The sequence below is a fragment of the Chrysemys picta genome, chromosome 3 (assembly GCF_011386835.1).
Source record: "Chrysemys picta bellii isolate R12L10 chromosome 3, ASM1138683v2, whole genome shotgun sequence".
Classification (NCBI taxonomy): Eukaryota; Metazoa; Chordata; order Testudines; family Emydidae; genus Chrysemys; species Chrysemys picta.
Window position 1 is genome coordinate 144,622,973 of NC_088793.1, and position 21,429 is coordinate 144,644,401.

General features: G+C 44.4%; 1 protein-coding gene across 8 annotated transcripts in view; it reads left to right on the forward strand.

The window, feature by feature from the left end:
• The window catches only part of VIT (vitrin), a 77,682-nt gene extending 61,881 nt beyond the window's left edge, over positions 1-15,801 (forward strand). For 7 of the 8 annotated variants that reach the window (XM_065589200.1, XM_005296254.5, XM_024110866.3 and 4 more), the window contains 5 exons: positions 1,289-1,436; positions 2,498-2,601; positions 3,334-3,560; positions 12,647-13,160; positions 14,009-15,801. In XM_065589200.1, the coding sequence (XP_065445272.1) occupies positions 1,289-1,436; positions 2,498-2,601; positions 3,334-3,560; positions 12,647-13,160; positions 14,009-14,187 (1,172 nt within the window). In that variant the 3' untranslated portion in view covers positions 14,188-15,801. The remainder of the gene's footprint in view (positions 1-1,288; positions 1,437-2,497; positions 2,602-3,333; positions 3,561-12,646; positions 13,161-14,008) is intronic. The other variant, XM_024110864.3, reaches the window with a different exon arrangement.
• The last annotated feature ends 5,628 nt before the right edge of the window (positions 15,802-21,429 follow it).

Here is a 21,429-nt window from a genome sequence, read left to right on the forward strand (position 1 = left end):
GAGTCTATAGTTCAGTTTAAAAGCATCTACACTAAATCTGAAGACACCACATGAGATTATCGGTCTCGGAATTAATTACACACCAATCAGAGTAATCATTGAACAGTTCCGATATAAAAGACTTTAGTGCAGGGGTTCTCAACCAGGGGTACATGTACCCCTGGGGGTACACAGAGGTTTTCCAGGGGGCACATCAACTCATCTAGATATTTGCCTAGTTTTACAACAGGCTACAGCAAAAGTACAAGCAAAGTCAGTACAAACTAAAATTTCATGCAGACAATGACTTGTTTATACTGCTCCATATACTATACACTGAAATGTAAGTACAATATTGATATTTCATTTGATTTATTTTATAATGATATGGTGAGAAAGTCAGCCATTTTTCAGTCATAGTGTGCTGTGACACTTCTGTATTTTTGTTTCTGATTTTGTAAGCAAGTAGTTTTTAAGTGAGGTGAAACTTGGGATACACAAGACAAATCAAACTCCTGAAATGGGTCCAGTCGTCTGGAAAGGTTGAGAGCCACTGCTCTAGTGCTATAGCAAGCAACATTACTAGGAGTTGCTTTCAGTAGCCACTTGAAGAAAAGCCTCCCCCGCTCAAGTAGCTACACAGAGAAAACCACAATTTGTTCAGTGGTGTTACCTGTTCACAATGCAGCAGGCTGAGGAGGCATGAGACCTCCAGTAATTCAGATTCAGTGGCCCCACCATAATGCAACAGGCACAGAAGCCCTGCAGTGGCTATTCCCGCCCGTAGACTAGCAGCCAGGGACAGTAATATACAGCACCCCACTTACTGGCCCTTCATTGGGGGGATATAGATTGCACCTTCTCAGCTACCCTATACTTCACCTGCAAAGCCTAAATACTCTGGGTGAAATCCTAGTCCTATTGAAATAAATAGGAGTTTTGCCATTTTCTTCAGTGGAGCCAGAATTTCAGACTCTGGGTTTTAGCAGATTGATGGATTTCCCTGAATCTGGTGAGTAGGATTAATGATCAAGGTTGTATACCATGTCTGTTATAGTTTTTGGGTCCAATACAGTCATGACTGAGTGAAATTCTCTTGCCTGTGTTATAGAAGAGGTCAGAGTGGATGATATAATAATCCTTTGAAAATGCATAGGAATGAGAATTTTCTGCTGCAGTCACATAGTGGGATAGGTTGTCAGCTATAACGTTGATGCCCTGATTTCCTGTCAGAGGAAAATCAAATCTAAGAAACAACAAAAATACCCTTCACAGATCTTTAGTCTCTCATTATTATTTCCTGTCTCAGACTGCAAAGTTGATTTGTCCTTCTTGATTGATGGGAGCTGGAGCATCGGTAAACGCCGTTTTCAGATCCAAAAACAATTCCTCAGTGATGTGGCTCAAGCTCTTGATGTTGGCGTAGCTGGTCCTCTCATGGGCATTGTTCAGTATGGGTAAGAGAGTCTCCCCCTAACATCTGGCTCTACCTCAGTCTGTACAGGGTCACTACTACACTGTTCCCAACTCATTTTGGAGTGATCACTTCTTATTTTTACACCACATCTATTCTAAATGAGAAACTATCTAAAATTCAACTTTGGAAACTTGGAGAACAACATATTTGGGATATTATGAGACTGAATAAAAATGTCTATGGGAAAAATCTACTTGGTTATCTTCAAAGATTGAACATAGACAGAAATAAACAAGATGCTGGAGGTCAGACTAGATGATCATAATGGTCCCTTCTAGCCTTAAATGTCTTTAATCTTTTTCTGCTAACTAATAACAAAGTTATAAAAACCACTGAAATAAATGAGGGGGTTTTCTTAAGTAGCCTCATAAACTGAGACTAGTACAATATAGATTTTGAAGTTCAATTTACATACCAATAGCAGCACAGTGCTAAAAGGTGAAACAAAATTACACACCAAGCTTTTTTTTTTTAAATACATGTTGTAAAGTTATCTAAAAATAGCTTTCAAACGAGAGAAGCCCGGTAATTCATATAACGAAGACTCTGTTACACCATTACCACAGGCAAGCTAGTAGCCTCTACTACAGTGGTTTTCAACCTTTTTTCATTTGCTGACCCCTAAAAATTTTTGAATGGGGGTGCGGACCCATTTGGAAATCTTAGACCAATTTACCGGCCTTTCTCCCCACCCCCACACCCCACCAGGGGCTGTGGACCACAGGTTGAAAACCACTGCTCTACTAAATGAATTCAGAGATGTCCACTGCCAAAGAAACTTTTAAGATTCCATTGGCATGTCTTCACTAATGCCTGTTACTTTATCATTTGTGTTTTACAGGTATACCGACATGTTTATATAGAAAACACTAGAGACTTCCTTTTAAGGGTCTCCTCTGTTATTATGTAGTGAACCGCCTTACGTGATGAGTCTTCCTCTTCCTTCCCCATGAAGCATTACTAAAGCGATTATAAATGGAACCATGCTACATGTGGGGAAAAAAACTGCTAGCTACTTTTTTTTTCTTTTTTACATGTTAGCGATGACCCTTCTACAGAATTTAACCTCAAAACTCATGCAAACTCCAGGGATGTGAAAAATGCCATTGAGAAAATTCCACAGAAAGGAGGGCGTTCCAATGTTGGTATGTGGCGTGTGAGTAGCATATCCGCAGTTCCTTAGCCCGAGGAAGACTGTGGGATGTGAGATCCTAGTTCTAGTGGGCAAATAAGCTCCTTGCAGCACCGTGGAACCAGCCTTGGCAGCTGATGACCTCATGCTCAGGAGCATGCCTCGGGCACCCTCTGATGGGTATATTGCCATCAGACTAGCAAGGGTATTAGAACTTCTCTGCCCCCTCCATTGCACTGATCTGGGGAGAAAGGAGCTAGCAAAGACTTTTTAATGATAACTTATGTGCATTAGTCGGTGAGATTTTGAGCCCACCTTATGTAAAAGATTTTATTTTTTTTTATTCTTTTTTTTTTTTTAATTCTAGTTCCCAGCGCTCCTGCCTTGGTTTGGTTTTTAGGAAAGTTGAGAGTTGTGGGGTGTCGCTCTTCTCCTTCAACCTCAGCAGCAGCTCCCCTGGCACATCTGAGCCTGGTGCTCTCTTTGCTTATCGGTGCTAATGAGGAGCAGAGAAAGGGTGAAGTTTGCACCTCTGTTAGAACCGGGGTAGGGTATAAACTTGGACCATTGCAGGTGGTTCCCCTTCCTGTTTGTGTAGCCATGGCAAGTTGCCTCCACTCTGTTTTTGCTAATGCACCCCTTTCCCTGTGCTCTAGGCCTGGAATTTGACCTCAGTGTTGCACTGTCTAAAGAGACTGGTTACTGTAACTAGGATACAACATCCTCCCATTCATTTCTCTTACAGGGAAGGCACTTTCATTTGTTAACAAAAACTTCTTTTTGGATACCAATGGAAACCGAGGTGGAGCACCCAATGTGGCCATAGTGCTGGTGGATGGATGGCCCACTGATAAGGTGGAGGAGGCCTCCAGACTGGCAAGAGAATCTGGAATCAACATTTTCTTTGTCACCATTGAAGGAGCTGATGAAAACGAAAAACAAAATGTTATTGAACCCAACTTTGTGGACAAGGTACTGGGGAATGGGGTACATGAAACTAGATCTGGGTTCACAGTGCAAAGCCTGGAGCTAGGCCTCAATGTTACTAAAGTTTTCAGGATGTTTGATTTGAGCCCATCTTGTATGAGGTTGCTCTCTTCCCTCTTTCTACCTCTCTCCTCTTCCCCTACCCCCTTTTTTCCCTTCTTATGGTTATGGCTTCCCTGTAAGAATTGCCATAAGATCTAACATTTGAATGTTGAATAGCAATGGGCAGCAATGCTCTAGTCATGGGCTCATAATTACATTTGTCTCAGGCCTGAGGCTGGCTACATTACATTCTGCCTATACTAGAAAAGGACTGCTGGAATGAAGAACCAGTAACATTTTTATTGGCTAATTAATAGAGGGGGGAACTTCTTTACAGTGAGATCTATTAAACTATGAACTAGTCTCCCAAGGGAAGTGGTGAAAACCACCGCATTTGGGACTTGTAAAGCTAGACTGGACAAAGTGTTAGAAAACAGGCTGTGAGCCACAATTCTGCGCTGGCAGGCAAATGTGGACAGATAACCAAACACTGTAGGTCTTTTCCATTTCTAATCCCTATTTTTCTATATTCCATGAATGATCTGAGCTAGAAATGAATACCATTTTTAAGGCTCGGATTAAGGCTGTATAAAGCTCTTGTCTATATCCCTGCACTACAAAAATACCAGACCACAAAAATAAATAGACTGCAAAAAATACCTTTCCTTGAAATCACAGCATTCCTAATACCATCCTTCCCCACTTCAATTCTCATATGCTTTTTATTATCTTGAACAGCTACAGTAGAAACTAGTGTTGTATATATTAAAGCATGGCTGTTGCCTCTTTTAATGAAATAATTTCTTCACTATGACTGTTTCCAGTTACAAAATGCAGATGTAAATCCAGAGTAATTCCACTGAAGCTAATGGGGAGTTACTCTGAGTTTTCACTAGTGTAACTGACTCGAAAGTTTTTATTTGTACCTACACTGTGATTCTCCCATTCAACAAAGTCTGAGAAGCCCTTGAACCCCATGCTAGTACTAAGGTCATAAACAACTCCTGTTTCCACATCCAAGAGACGGCACAAAAGCCCAAAGTTAGTAAAAACAGACAACTTTTAAATGTGATTTCGAGAGGTGTCGCTGAACAGACAAAATTATTTTAAATTATATTAATAAATTAGGTGACCTACAATTTTTGATCCATTGACCATCCACTACCCAGGCTAGAAACAGCTCAGTAGCTTAATAAAAAGACTTCTAGCATTAATAAATCTGTCCAAGCCCTGCTCCTAGACCATCAGAAAGCAACACTTTTGACCCTTCCAGTGTTTCCAATGTTTCCATTATAAATCTCTAACTGGGGGAGGTTAAGACAAGGTGTGAACATCTTACCAGTTTCAAACTGCTTTGGACTGACCCATGGTGTGGCATGCAACTTAGCAGCCAATTTTGGAGGTGTTCTATGTTTTCTATGCATGGTGTAAATCTGTCAGAGCATTCTGGAGTTATGGAAAGGGAAAAGAGAATATTTTAAAAATTTCCAGACTTCTTTTTTCAAGTTCTAACTAAAAATGGCTTTATTTTAAAATGTAGGTTTCATCAACAGTTGTTAATGAGTCCTTGCGGAAGACTAAGCACTTGGGGATTATGAAAATGTTATTGAGTATAGCAGCCAATGGACTTGCATAACAGCCGTTCTTCAACCCTTTTGTAGATGTTATGAAGACATTTTTCTTAACTGCTACCTTCAGCACCCTTCCCAAAACTCAAATTTTAGTGCCTAGGATGCTAGGCCTGGGGCTTGGAAGAGCTCAGTTCATTTCCCTGTTCCCCCACAGCCTTCCTGTGCAACCTTGGGAAAAGTCACTAAGGCCTCCACTGGAAAGTTTCTGCGCAATAAAGCAGCTTTCTGTGTTGTAACTCTCGAGGTGTAGACGCTGCCACGCCACTTGGTGCGCAGAAACTGAGCAATTGCAGCGCTGTAAAAAAACCACCCCAGGCGTACAGCTTTCTGCACCAGGGGTACAGCGCTGCAGTGCAAGTTTAGACACCCTGGTCAATTACAGTGCTGCAACTGGCCTCCGGGAGGTGTCCCACAATGCCTGTTCTCACCTCTCTAGTCATCACTTTGAACTCTACTGCCCTGCTCTCAGGTGACCAACCGTCATCCCTACCCTGTAAATTCCTTTGGAATTTTTAAAGTCCCCTTCCTGTTTGCTCAGTGATCCGTGCAGTGGTCTCAGAGCATCTTTCCAGGTGGCCATGCCTGCTCCATGCACCAGGCAAATCCCCCCTTTTGGAGCAATGCTGAGCTGCTGGACCTCATCAGCATTTGGGGAGAGGAGGCTGTCCAATTCTAGCTGCGCTCCAGCCATAAGAATTATGATATCTATGGACAGATTTCATGTGGCATGACAGAAAGGGGCCATGACTGGGACACACTACAGTGCAGGAGCTGCGGAATGCCTACCACACGGTGCGGGAGGCAAACCGCCGTTCCGGTGCTGTGCCTACGAGCTGACAGTTCTACAAAGAGCTGGACGTGATACTTGGTGGCGACCCCACCTCCACTGCGAAGACCACTGTGGATACTTCGGTGGCTCGCATGCCAGTCGAGAGTGGACCGAGCCATGAGGAGGAGACGAACATAGAGGCAGAAGATGACTCGAATATCAGAGATGCATGAAGCCAGGGGGTCCTCTCTGCCCTGGAGAAGGCTAGCTAGGCACAGCTGTCAGATCTTAGTGAAGCGCAAACACGAGAGGAGGACCCTGGTAAGTGGCTTTGATTTTGGGAATCGCTGAAGTGAGTTGTTGGGGGCAGGAGGGTGGCAGAAAGCAGGCTTGTGTCTGTATGATGCACGTACCACCATATGCGTAGGCTGAGCGGTGGAACAGGCTGTTGATTGACTCCCTCACTTCACAGGAATCTGCCTCAGAGATCTCCAGGAAACTCTCATGGACATACTGGGCGATCCACTGCCACAGGTTCTTTGGCAGAGCTGCTTTGTTTCTTGCCCCATTAAGGGTAACTTTCCCGCGCTACTGTGCCATCACTGGGGGGGAGGGGAGACCATTGCTGCACATGGGCAGAAGCCACAGTCTTGGAGAAGACCTTCCTTTGATTCCCTGCTCACCCTCAGCAGCGAGATGTCTTCCATAATGAACACAGCCTGTTGAAAATGTGGGGACAGTAATGATTATAAGGCCCCCACTACAGTGCTGGCTCTTCCCAAGAGGCACGTGCCCAGTGGACAGTATGGTCCTGGAACACTTATTGCCCCTGCCCCTGCAGTTACTCACCATTTTGGGGCTCATGTGGGCTTGCCTGGGATTAGCTAGTTAGTGATAGGTATGTGAATAGTGGCAGTGGTTTAAATCAGTGGTCTCTGTGTTGCAAACAATACTGTTTCCTTAAAATGTTGCATTTTGGCTTCATGGATGACTTTGGGAGCCCAGTCTCTCTCTTCGTTATTGCTGGATGAATGGCTGTGCAGAATTAGAAAGCAGCCCCGAAAGAGGACTTTCTGCGTGATGTCATGATGCACTCCGTGGCCGAAAAACAAGAATTCAAGGAATGGCGGGACAGCGAGAAGAGGGACTGAAAGGAGAAATGCGACGCACCAGAACAAAGCCACGGAGTGGCTCTTAAACGTTATGGAGCGCCAAGTGGACATGCTCCAGGCGCTGATAGCACTGCAAACCGAGCAGATCCACACCCGCCCTCCCCTGTAGCCTCTGTCACAAAACTCTTTCCCATGCAGACACCACCAACACACTTATCCACCTCCTGGCTCCAGTCTGTACCTGCTGCATTCCACTCCTGCCCCATCACAGTCCAGCTCTGCAGACTCCCAGTACCCTCTGCACTTCTCCACAGGAGAAGGCTGGATACGATACCTGGACATACACAAATCTTTAACTGTTTCAGGACCTGAGACCCTCCCTTCCCCCATCCCCTGCGTACTGATGTGTTTTTTGTTTGTCTCCTCCAGTGGATGTTTTTTAATAAAAGAATTGTTTTGGTTTGAAAGCAATCTTTATTCCATTAATTGAAAGCAAACAGAGCCCTCCAGAGCAACAGGCAATTTTCTTAAACCTTCATAGTGCATCGTCTGCACCAATCCCAATAATCTCCTAACATTACAAGCACTACGCTGCTGAGCATAGCAACAAATATTAGTGTCTCTCACCTTCAAATTGCTGCCTCAAGGCATCCCTGATCCTTATGGCCCCCACTGTGCCCCTCTAATAGCCCTGGTCTCTGGCTGTTCAAATTCAGCCTCCAGGCACTGAGCCTCAGCAGTCCAGCCCTGAGTGAAGCTTTCACCTTTCCCTTCACAAATATGGAGCGTACAGCACAGAGCTATAAGCATAAGAATATTGTCATTGGCCAGATCGAGCCTCCCATATAGGCAGTGCCAGCAGGCCTTTAAACAGCCAAAAGCACACTCAACAGTCATTCTGCACTTGCTCAGCCTGTTGTTGAACCGCTCCTTGCTGCTATCAAGGTTCCCCGTGTATGGCTTCATAAGCCACAGCATTCTGGGGTAGGCAGGGTCTCCCAGGATCAAAATGGGCATTTCGACTTCCTCTACCATGATCTTCGGGTCTGGGAAGGAAGTCCCTGCTTGCAGCTTCCTCAACAGGCCACTGTTCCGAAAGATGTGTGCGTCATGCACCTTTCCGGACCAGCCCCCATTAATGTCCGTGAAATGCCCACAGTGATCCACAAGCACCTGGAGAACCAAAGAGAAATACCCCTTCTGATTAGTGCACTCGGTGGCTAAGTGATCTGGTGCCAGAATTGGAATATGGGTGCCATCTATCGCCCCTCCGCAGTTAGAGAATCCTATTTGTGCAAAGTCAGCCACAATGTCACATATGTTGCCCAGAGTTAGTGTCTTTCGGAGCAGGATGCAATTAATGGCCCTGCACACTTCTGTCAACATGAGTCCAACGGTCAACTTTTCCACTCCGAACGGGTTAGCGACTAATCGGTAGCAGTTCCCTCAACCTCTCCTCATAAGTCATGTGCTCCAGCCCCCTAATCATTTTTGTTGCCCTCCACTGGACTCTTTCCAATTTTTCCACATCCTTCTTGTAGCGTGGAGCCCAAAACTGGAGAGTACTCAGATGAGGCCTCACCAATGTCGAATAGAGGGGAATGATCACGTCCCTCAATCTGCTGGCAATGCCCCTACTTATACAACCGCAAATGCCGGTAGCCTTCTTGGCAACAAGGGCACACTGTTGACTCATATCCAGCTTCTCGTCCACTGTGACCCCTAGGACCTTTTCTGCAGAACTGCTACCTAGCCATTCGGTCCCTAATCTGTAGCAGTGCATGGGATTCTTCCGTCCTAAGTGCAGGACTCTGCATTTGTCCTTGTTGAACCTCATCAGGTTTCTTTTGGCCCAATCCTCTAATTTGTCTAGGTCCCTACCACTCCTCCCAGTTTAGTGTCATCTGCAAACTTGCTGAGGGTGCAATCCATGCCACCCTCCAGATCATTAATGAAGATATTGAACAAAACCGGTCCCAGGACCGACCCTTAGGGCACTCCACTTGATACCGGCTGCCAACTAGACATGGAGCCATTGATCACTACCCACTGAGCCCGACGATCTAGCCAGCTTTCTGTCCACCTTATAGTCCATTCATCCAGCCCATACTTCTTTAACTTGCCGGCAAGAATAGCGTGGGAGATAGTATCAAAAGCTTTGCTAAAGTCAAGGAATAACACATCCACTGCTTTCCCCTCATCCACAGACCCAGTTATCTCATCATAGAAGGCAATTAGGTTAGTCAGGCATGACGTGCCCTTGGTGAATCCATGCTGACTGTTCCTGATCACTTTCCACTCCTTTAAGTGCTTCAGAATTGATTCCTTGAGGACCTGCTCCATGATTTTTCCAGGGACTGAGGTGAGGCTGACTGGCCTGTAGTTCCCCGGATCCTCCTCCTTCCCTTTTTTAAAGATGGGCACTACATTAGCCTTTTTCCAGTCTTGCCAGTGTAGACATACCCTTAGTCTCTCTGGCCTGGATCCACAAATGGACTTAAGCATTACAATGCCCTGCATCACAATGCCTAGCTTTTAGGCACCTAGAAAAAATCACCGGACTACCAATGGGATCCGCAATTCCTGATTTAGGTGCCGACTCTCCTTATACAATGAATGGGGAGAGAGACACCTCAGAATGGGATCCACAACAGCCAGCAAGCTATGCAGGGAGCTGCCTAAACTAGCCAATGGGAGATATCACTGAGAGGGGTGTGTCCTCTCAGAGTTAGGTACTTATATTCAGGCTGCATGCAAGAAATAATTCTGTGCCTTAGTCCCCATTGGTAACATGGGCATACTACTACTTGTCTACCTCACAGGTGCATTGTGAGGATAGATAAATGAGATTGTGGGGTGCTCACACACAGTACAGTAATAAGAGCCATATAGATTCCTGAGAGAGACAGAAATAATCGTTTTGTTTAAAGTCTACTCCCTTCCTGCCAACAGCTGGAATATTAAGTCTCCAGGACTGTATCTACCCAGCTCTGGCAGGAAAGCCCACACATCCATGGAGAAACATCACCCCATTCCTGTGATGCTATTTGGTTCTTATAAAAGTCATTGCACCTGGATACCACAGAGACTGATACATTTTAAGATACTTGGTGCAACCTAAAAATATTACATATACCGACACACCTGGAGATCAACCTGCTTTTGTGAGATTTTTTTCAACAGAACAAAATAAAAGCCACAAACATCTAAATGAGAAATCATAACGCAGGGGCACATACTAATTATTCAGCTAATCAGGGTAAGTAATGTCTGCTCAGTAAACTTGTTTGAGGAATGTCGTCTCCATTGCTTTGTTATGAATAGATGAAACTTCTGGTTACTCTTGGAATAAGAGTGAATCCCTGCAATCTACACTATGGATGATCTAGTCTTAAACCATTTCAGATAGGCAGCCAATACTCATGTCAAGTACTGCAGGGCCAATTGGCATGAAGTTGTGACATGAGGTGTGATATGCCAGATCAGCCAGGGTTCAGGATGCAGAGTGGAAGTTAGAAAGTATTTTCAGAAAACAACTTGTTCTCTGAGCCACGCCGCAAGATGATTTTGTGCAATTTCCACTGTCACTCTGCCATGAAACACATTTCCTATGAGCTTCAAAGCCCTTAATGGCATTAGCTGGGCTGTCTCCAGGCTCCATTTGATTGGCTTATAGTCTTGTTTTCATTTATTTTTTAAAAGGGCAAAACGACAATGAGGCTCTGTGACCCTGCCAGAGCCAGCACGGAAGATAGAGAGCAGGGGGCCCAAGCAGGAAGGCAAAGCTGGCAAAACAAACATCATTCTGGGATGTATTAGCAGGAGTGCTGTAAGCAAGACACAAGAAGTAATTCTTTCACTCTACTCTGCACTGATTAGGCCTCAACTGGAGTACTGTGTCCAGTTCTGGGCACCACATTTCAGGAAAGATGTGGACAAATTGGAGAAAGTCCAGAGAAGAGCAACAAAAATGATTAAAGGTCTAGAAAACATGACCTATGAAAAAAGTGGGTTTGTTTAGGTTGGAGAAGAGAAAACTGAGTGGGGACCTAATAACAGTTTACAAGTACATAAAAGGTTGTTATAAGGAGTAGGGAGAAAAACTGTTCTCCTTAACCTCTGAGGATAGGACAAGAAGCAATGGGCTTAAATTGCAATAAGGGCGGTTTAGGTTGGACATTAGGAAAAACTTCCCAACTGTCAGGGTGATTAAGCACTGGAATAAATTACCTAGGGAACTTGTGGAATCTCCATCCTTGGAGACTTTTAAGAGCAGGTTAGACAAACACCTGTCAAGAATGGTCTAGATAATACTTTGTCCTGCCATGAGTGCAGGGGGCTGGACTAGATGACCTTTCGAGGTCCCTGCCAGTCCTATGATTCTTTGAGTTTATCTTGTGGCTGTAAATGGCAGCATCAGAATGTAAAAAGAGCAGCAAGATAGAAGAAAATAAACACGGTGAGGCTATGAAGTGAAGCCTAAACCGATGTGTACAGAACTAACTTAAAGCTGTTGTGAGATTGATTTGCTGACACCAAATGTAGCGGGGAGGACACTACTACAGAAACAGTTGAACCATCCTTTCAGGTGAACGATGAAGGGCAGACACAATCTGGCTCATCAAACGCTCTCAACAAGTTGGAACATTAACATCTTAAAGATTTTACATTTTAAAACAATTCTGAATCTACCTCTCCTACCTACAACATACTCCACATTCCATCCTCCTCCTCCTCTCTCCCTGCGCCCACCCACCCAGCCAGAAATCCATTCCCTCACCACAAGTTCCCAACTCCTCATTAGGTCTGGAAGAGCTTCCCTCCACCTGCTCCCTATGTGCATTCAGAGTCATAACTGCTTAATTTACTGACCAAGCTGTAAAAATTTAAGAAATTTTGCTTCTACTGCCCTGGGGAGCCAACACAACCATGTCGGATTCTCCTTTAGTTTATGCATCACCAACGTTTTTTTTTTTTTTTTTTTTGCCACATTTCTGTTTCGTGATCCTGATTTCTGGTTGGGATGGCATGAGCCAGAAAGAACCCAGCTTGACTCTCAGGTACCATGTCGAATGTGCAGGACTGACAGGTGGACAAAACCTCATCTTTTTACTTTTAACTGGAGGGGATGTGATCTGGAGCCACTGCCAGTCAAACAAGGAACTCCCAAAGAAGGCCACTTTGTACAGAGTATAACTCTGAACTAAATGAACAAAGATATTTGAAAATGAATTTGTAGTTTTGACACTTGGCCTAACTCTGACATAACCAGTGTACAAAACCAAATTCAGAGGGTGGTGGAATTTCATATTGAATTTTTCTGACAATTAACACTGACCGCTTCATCACATATTTTATAAATGCCGGGGCAGGATGTCCAGTTCTTTAGTTGAACACACTTTACATAACTTTTAGATTTTTCTCAGGAAGGCAGCAGAATTTGATTGTGTAATTAAACTCAATCCACATTATGCCCAATAAGTGCCTTTTTACTTTTATATTTGCATCTCTCTGCAGGCTGTATGCAGAACAAATGGCTTCTATTCCATTAACGTGCCAAGCTGGTTCAACCTACGCAAGGTAGTCCAGACCTTGGTGAAGCGGGTCTGCGACACTGATCGGCTGGCTTGCAGCAAGACGTGTCTAAATTCAGCTGACATTGGCATTGTAATTGATGGTTCCAGCAGCGTTGGCACTGGCAATTTCCGCACTATCCTCCAATTTGTAGCCAACATAAGCAAAGAATTTGAGATTTCAGACACCGACACCCGTATTGGAGCTGTGCAGTACACCTATGAGCAGAGGCTGGAGTTTGGATTTGACAAACACAGCACTAAGCAAGATGTCCTGAATGCTATTAAGCGAATTAACTACTGGAGTGGAGGGACCAGCACTGGAGCGGCCATCAACTATGCCTCTGAACAGCTCTTCAGCAAATCCAAACCCAACAAGAGGAAGATAATGATTCTCATCACAGATGGCAGGTCTTATGATGATGTCCGAGTGCCAGCCATGACAGCTCATCAAAATGGTAAACTAGTGCTATCTTCTACTACGGGGGCCCACTCCACCTATATACAGTAGCTTAACATTTATAAAGGTAAGGCAGTTAGAGTGGTCATCGCAGTATGGCAGTAGATGGACTTTTGGGCAGCTCACCACACTAAGCTATGGCCATGTTAATGGCCATAGCTAATCAAGATGAAGATGGGTGAGTAAACAGATGGGAAGTCCATAAGAAAATAGTGTAGTCAGATTTGTCAGACGGGATGTCTCTCACACGCTGCAGTGCTCAATGGGTTTCTATAGGCCTACAGACACAAGAAGTGTGTATATGAAGCTCACTTTTGCTTTCAGTGTAGGATGTTCAAACACATTCTGTGCCAGGCTTTCAGGCAACAGCCTACTACTGTTTGACGCCTTTCTGCCATTGGCAAGACTTATTCTTCAGGGCTGACACTGCCCCCCCACACCCCAGTCTGTACATATGGTTCAATTCTTGTTTGACACTCACATAGAGGCTGTAAAATAAGCTGCAATGGGACATGGAGAATTTTCCTGGCACACAAGCAACATAGGTCTGATGTATGTGGCTCTATGCGGCTCCTTTCAGAGACCCCAGTGTAAGCATTGTATTGAGGTGGGAGGGGAATTAGCTGTAACACGCAGAGTTTCAGAGCCTGCTGTACGTAAGAGCAGCCCATTGGCTGCACCTTCTATAATGTCTCTCAGAAGCCACAGCCCAGAGTCTGGTCCCTTCATTTTATGCCCTGAACATTACATTTATTGTGGGATCAGATTTTTTTTAAAAATTAATTTCAATGCAGTGACTGTTTTGAAAACACACCTGGCCATTTTAAACGCTGGTTGTCTTTTCAGGGGTCATAGCTTATTCTGTTGGAATTGCCTGGGCAGCCCAGGATGAACTGGAATCCATTGCAACAGACCCGGATAAAGAGCATTCCTTCTTCGTGGATGAATTTGACCATCTCTACAGATTCGTTCCTAGGATCATCCAGAACATTTGTACAGAGTTTAATTCACAGCCCCGGAACTGATGAAAGTAGGCAAAGCATTATACTAACGCTGAGTCACTGGGTGTCATGCAGAAGATAAACAAAATGCTATACAAGTAATGCCAGCTATGAGTCCAAGAAATACTAGAAGAGTTATTCTCTGGCATTTTTCAGTTAACAAAGCTGATTTCAGCTCTATTCCTTATGCATGATAAAGCTCTGTGTAGACAGGCATTTTCATTTTAACTTTTTTGCTGGCTTCAAAACTCTGACTTGGTTGGATAGACAAAGACAGTTACAACCCTTGAAAAGATAAATCAAGTGACTCAGCTTTGTAGATTGAAAATTTGTTTCCAGAAGAGAGGTTTGAAAAGGTTTTTCAATGTAGATCCCAGGGACATTTTCATTCGGCCTTTGTGTATTGCAGAAGCTCTCTTTAAAGACATTCTCTGTCACAGTGCTTCTCAAACTGTGGTCTGTGGAACACTGCCGGGTAGAGGCCAAGCTGCATCTATTAGAGTGGCGAAGCATCTCTGTCTTCTAGCAGTGATGCTTCCTGCTAGTTGTTGTCCAGACCAGGACTCTCAGGGTTTCCAGAGATGCTTTCCAACAACACCCAGAACACTTTTTTAAATTGGACAGCTGTTTTGTGTCTCTCTGACAGGTTTTCATTTGGTATCATTTCAAGCTGATACATACAAACACGAGAGAGAGCCAAACTGCAACTGGATAGATTAGAGCAGTGGGGTCTGCAGGCATTTACTGATCCTAATAGAGTTCTGCACCCATGGAGAGGAAGCAGCTGACACATACAAAATTGAAAAACTGGAATCCAGAATCCCCACCCATTGCGTTGGAGGGAGTTTATTTAGAATCTTGTCCTCTTAACATTGTCCTATTGTCAGTGTCCAAGCATGATAGTTACTGCAAGGGGGGGTCTGGGCGCAGGAGGCTGATACCATTGGAAGGGCCTCCGTCTTAAGTGGTACACAATATGAAAAAAGTTTGAGAACCACTATGCTGTCCTCAAACCATTCTTCTTTTAGGTTTCACCCTGAAGCATGGATGGAGACCAATAGCATGAAGAGAAAAGACTGCTCTAGAGTTGTTTTGTTAAGGATTTAAGAGAAACACAGTCTGACTGTATTATTGTGTATTATACATTGGCAAAAGCAGGACTTCCCAATGGTAGAGAGAGACTCTGTAGATGGAGTATTTGGGGTTGGTTTTGTCTCTGTTAGTTCAGAGTACGCATTGCACTGTGCTTGACCAAGCCAATTATACTATTATGACTCTGCCTTCTTAAATGAGGAACTAATCAGCAGCAAATGATGCCAGATGTGATATATTATTGACGTCTTGAAAGACTTGGGCTTTAGTTGGTGTCAGCTGGCATCTATTTTTTTCACCCACTAAAACTTGATAATATACGTTCATCATTTATCACAGCTCCTGGAGGGAAAGGGGAGAAGAGTTAAATGTTACTTGAGAAAAATGAGACTGTTCATGAACTTCACTGGCTATTGGAATTTCTAGTCCACAATGCTTGGGGATAGTTAAAAAGGGAAGGGTAAGAAATTAATGATGAAATATTAAATGATTTTTTGGTGGCTCAATTCTCATAGCTACTACACTGAATAAATAACAGGATCTGAATGCAAACATGTCATTAAAATTAATTACGACTCAAAAACATCATTAGAAATACAATCCTTCCAACCCTAATTAGCCAAAAGAAATCATTTAATCAGAGACAGAGGTGAAGGGATCTATGCCACTCTGCATTACTTCACAATACAGATAGGCTGAGATAGCATTAGTAAAACAAGGAGATTATCAAGTTATTTCATTGATGAGATTTTTGCAGCCTTCCATCAGCAAAACACACACACTTGCAAGGCACTCTGAACTCTCACTGGCCCAAATTCTGAAACCCTTCAGAAACCCTGAGTAGACCAGTTTTACACAGGGGGTCTAACATAGGAATATGAAGTTAGGAGCAATAAGGGCAATTTGCATGCGTTAAGCAGGGATCAGCAACCTTTGGCCCACGGCCCGCCAGGGTGCTTACCCTGGTAGGCCGGGCCGGTTTGTTTACCTGCCGCATCCGCAGGTTCGGCCGATTGTGGCTCCCACTGGCTGCGGTTCGCTGCTCCAGGCCAATGGGGGCGGCAGGAAGAGGCAGCCAGCACATCCCTTGGCCCGCGCTGCTTCCTGCAGCCCTCATTGGCCTGGAACAGTGAACTGCAGCCAGTGGGAGCCGCGATTGGCCGAACCTGCGGACGCGGCAGGTAAACAAACCGCGTGCCAAAGGTTGCTGATCCCTACATCTTTCATTTCTTTGAACATTTTAATCTTAAAAAATAGCAGACTTGATAAGCATTTACCATGGTGGTTTTCAAATGCTCTTCACTTATGTGTAACAAAAAGTTCAGTGACCATCCTCCATATCAAGCATGCAAGATTATTTTTCAAAAGGCAACAAGGTAAACCACTTAAAAAAACAAAACCATAAATTTATTGAACAACTGTTTTGTGTCGTGACTGAATGTCATGAGAATTTCATTGCCTAAGTCTTTGAAGTGGTCCTTAAATTGTCAGATCCCCAAAAGTGATTTTTTTTTTTTTGCTTCTTCTACAATTGTGGAATTACCACTGATATCAATGGGAATCCAGTTTATAGAACAAGTGCAAAATATATCCTGTTATACGTTAAAAAACATTTACCTTGGACAGCAACCAAAGTACAGGTCATCTGCTGAAAAGCTCCTGCAAAGAACATTTTGTTAAAACATGGGATAGTAAGTTACGTGTAAAATTTTCATAAAAACAGTTTTTTTTCCTTGTATATTTGTTTGTGAAGGAAGCAGAGTTCCTTTTGTAACACGTCGGAGCTACTTAAAGAGCTTTTTGTAAAGAAGTTGCTAAACCTTTTGCAATAAAAAAAAACCATAAAGGTGTATGCAGTACAGCTTGCATATTTAAGACAATATTTTAAAAACTGTACATCCAAATATTGTTGCTGCACTTTAGTTTTTAAAATGCAAATAGGGGTTTCCTAAACCTAGAGGTACCATCAAGATCAGCAAGACCCAAGGTGTTAAAAGCACAGAAACCTTTTTATTTTATGTTTAACATACCTAGCTGAATTACTGCAAATCTTACAAAGATCCATGGAAGGGAAAGTCAGGTCCAAGCAGTGTAAACTTGCAGAATTGGATACGTTGCACCCGAGACAGAGGTTGATGTCAGGACAGAGGGAACAAAGGGTGAAACATCTCTCACATAGTGCCTGAGGATCTGTAGGAAACATCAGCGTGAACGTTGTGGACCTCCGAGACCTGAATAGCATGAAACCCCCATGGTTTCCAAGTTGGTGGCTATGACACATTTGACTCCATTGCTGCAATTAAACTACGTACGGCTAAAAGCTAAGCGTTACTAGATAAACTAGACACCCATGCAGAGCTGGGATAAATGCCTCAGGGCCAGTTGTCAGAGATATTTAGATATCAACTCCCATTAAGTCACCTAACTACCTTTAAAAATCTGGCCCTTAGTCTCTCAGCTCCAAAAGCACAAGCTCTGTCATTTGAGCTGAAGGAAAACTCCCTTAGCTGATAGCAGCAACCAGGGCCGGCTCCAGGCACCAGCTGAGCAAGTTGGTGCTTGGGGCAGCAGATTGTTCGAGGTGGCATTCTGCCCAATCCTAGGGTGGCATGGCTGCTTTTTTTTTGTTGTTCAGCTCCGGCCGCCCTGTAGGGGGCAGCGGGGCGGAGGATTGGCGCGCCCTGCAGGGCAGTCCTCTTCCTTCCCTCCCTGCCGATCGGAGCGGAGCACTCGCGGCAGGCAGCAGGAGGCGGCGCAGCAGGAGGGGCCGCGTGGCAGCACCCCGCTGTAGCCCTGGCCGCCCCCTTCTCTCCCGCCCGCTCCCTCCCCCCACCCCTCCAGCCGGTCCCCCTGCACCCGCGCTCAGGCTGCGCCACGGGGTTTTTTTGCTTCGCCGTTTTGGCCGCCCCCCCCCTTTTTTTTTTTGGCCGCTTGGGGCGGCCAAAAAGCCAGAGCTGGCCCTGGCAGCAACTCCCTATCCTTTTGTGAGCTAGCCACTAGAGATCATAACTCATACATGTAACCAGTACATTAGTGATATACATGCTTTCTGCAGCCGTGCTGACTGGGCTCACTGAGTACACAATAGCAGCTAATGCTGGGCTTAGCAGCATTAGGTGCCACAGCAGCTAGACAGATGATCTCCCAGAACATAAAGAAATCACCTGGGAATAGCTTGGTCCCAATAGATGTGTTTACTAATTACATGCACACAGGCAAGGCCTCGCTATAGGTATACATCTGGTCTGCCGGAGGCTTCTACACCATGGTGAGTGTCACTAAAAAGCTCACCAACTTTTTAAAGGGGATACTTCCCTATTCCTATGGACTGCACATAGGTACCTGCTACTCCCCCTTCCCATGCACACCAGCCACACTCACCTGATACCTCACGTCCCCCACCAGGACTCGCCACAGCAAATACTTGATATGAAACCAAGAGGGAGTCTGTGCAAGACTAAAAGGAGTGGTGTGCGTGTAGTTGGCTCTGGGCAGAAGCGGTTCTGTGCCTGGGGCCCATGAGAGTGACATCCCATACAGCTCAAAGTATGTGGTGCAGACTGCTTCACTGCCCCACAAAACACCCTTTCCTTTCAGTTCCTGTAGTGTGCAGGCTGGGTGGGGCAGCCACTGCTGGGCCAGAAGTGCAGATTCCTTACTGCCTCCCCTGGGCTTTGTGAGGAGGGGAATGATGGTGGCACCACAACCGCCTTCCACATGGGCCAGGAAGTGGGGTTGGAGATATTGGATGGGTTGGGACTCCTCCCGCCCCTTGGGCCAGTGGCCCACTGCCCTGCTGTGACCAGTTGGTGGCTGGCATGGGGAGGAGACCCCGTACTGCTGTTGCTCTGTGGGGATTCAGCTACCAGGGCTGGCGGTAAGCTTTCAGATGGGGGCCTTCGTATTCCCTATTCGCTGCTTTCATATTTGGGAAGCCCAGGGGAAGAGATCCCCGAGGCTGCTGCTCCTATAAGAGATGCGCAGACCAGTTTTCCCTTCTCTGTGCTCATTGCAACTCTTGCATTGTATGCAATATTGGGGTAATACATTCCCAGTGATTAGGGAAGCTTTTGGAAGTAGCTAGCCCAATAGGGGGCCGTGAAAATGTCCTTTCTTCATGTCACTGAAGCGTGGATCACCATAGCCAGGTCCACATCCACACAGTCTCCTGCCCAGCCTAAGTGTAAAGAAAGCATTCCTCATTACTGCTGCTATCTGGGCACCCCTAGTAGCGAGGGACTTCCGTCCCCCCACGTTAAGTCGTAAAATGGACACTCTCTCTCTCAAGAGCAAGATCACAGTAACTGCTAGCTCCTTAAACAACTCTCTCATTTCTGGACAGAACTTGAACCAGCTATTTTTCATTCAGGTTCTTAAATGTACAAGGCAATGGGACAGCAGCGGTACAAAACTGTCCATGCTTGATGAGTCATCTATATGCTGATGGCATTATTTATAGCCAATAAAATCTCATTCGCCCCATGCAGCTGTACCTACTTGTTAAATAGAACAAGTGACAGGACTGAGCCTTGGGGGAGATTAGATTTAGCAATATCTCAGCCACATTGTTTACATCTAGCTCTTAGTCATACTGAGGGGCAGGGTCGGTGGGTATGCTCTTCCTGCTTCTACTGGAGTTCACCCCTCTTTTTGGGGTCTACTAAATATTGTCTAAGTTAACTTTTAATCCTGCAATTATTGAGAAGACTAAGATAATTTTTGTTCATTTCCATATTTTTAAACTTTCCATTGTATACACACACTTACTACCAACCTTAACGTTAATAGAAGAACAGGAGGACTTGTGGCACCTTAGAGACTAACAAATTTATTAGAGCATAAGCTTTCGTGGACTACAGCCCACTTCTTCGGATGCATATGCATATGCATCCCGAAGAAGTGGGCTGTAGTCCACGAAAGCTTATGCTCTAATAAATTTGTTAGTCTCTAAGGTGCCACAAGTCCTCCTGTTCTTCTTTTTGCGGATACAGACTAACACGGCTGCTACTCTGAAACTTAACGTTAATGGCATTTTTTGTTTTCACGGACAATAAGACTATGCACCTATTACAACAATTAATAAGGGATATACACCTTTATGCTTCAGTTCATAATGCCCTGACAGTTTGTAGTTGGCTTTGGAAGAAACCTCCCCATGTGGGCAGGTTACTGATAAACTGTACATAAGAGCATTTTACACTTTCCACTGAAACATCGGATACTCGCCATTGCTGGAGACAGGATACTGGACTACACAAACCTTTGTTCTGTTCTAGCAATTCCTATTTTCCTACAGTGGAGGGGATTGGGAAAAGTGAATATTCTCCCAGCCACTGAAAGGAGGCTGGGGCTCTTCTCTGCCCTACTCTGCACTCAGAGGAAACAGGATGAGTTTGCTAACAAGTTTTTCTGTTCAATTCAATATAGATTTTTATACCATCCTCTTCACTGAGCATCTGCCAGTAGTGCATTAAGCAACACGACTGACCTCTGTCATGTGTGGTTCATTCTCTATCATCCTCTCCATGCGGGGAGAATTGTGTGTCCACTTTTTAAAATGTACATGCTACTGTCTATGTTAGAGAAAGTAAGGTTGAAGCACATTGTGTTCTTCCCGAGATCGCTGCATCACTCTGTGATAATCAACCCCCTACACAAAGGCATTTACTCTATTGGAATAATGTGTCTCTAACTCCCAGTGAAGACCCTAAGACCTGTGTGCATTAAGACTGCATAAGTTGTAAGGTGCCACTGATGTCAAGATGGCATACTCATAATCAACAGCACATGGAAATGTAGACCAAGTACAAAGAATTGAAAGGGAGATAATATTTGGCACAGGAACAGAAGAACTGCTTTTGTAAAGGTCAAATTTAAAAGGAAAATTCAGATGATACTAACATGGCCCACAATGGAATGAGCTAATATACATCTGTAGGGCTCTTTTGGGGTGTCCCCACACTCTATATGCTTATATATTTCTTATAAATATATGGACACACTACAAAATGTTGAAAAATAGTATTTATTAGCACCCAATTTACATGTACAAGTATATGGTACAAATAACATTTACTTGCTCCTGCAACATTAAATAAAGCTGCTCTTAAAAACCATTGCTTATTTCTGGAAGTCCATGTGATTTTGCTCAGGCCAGAATGTGGGTACAGAATA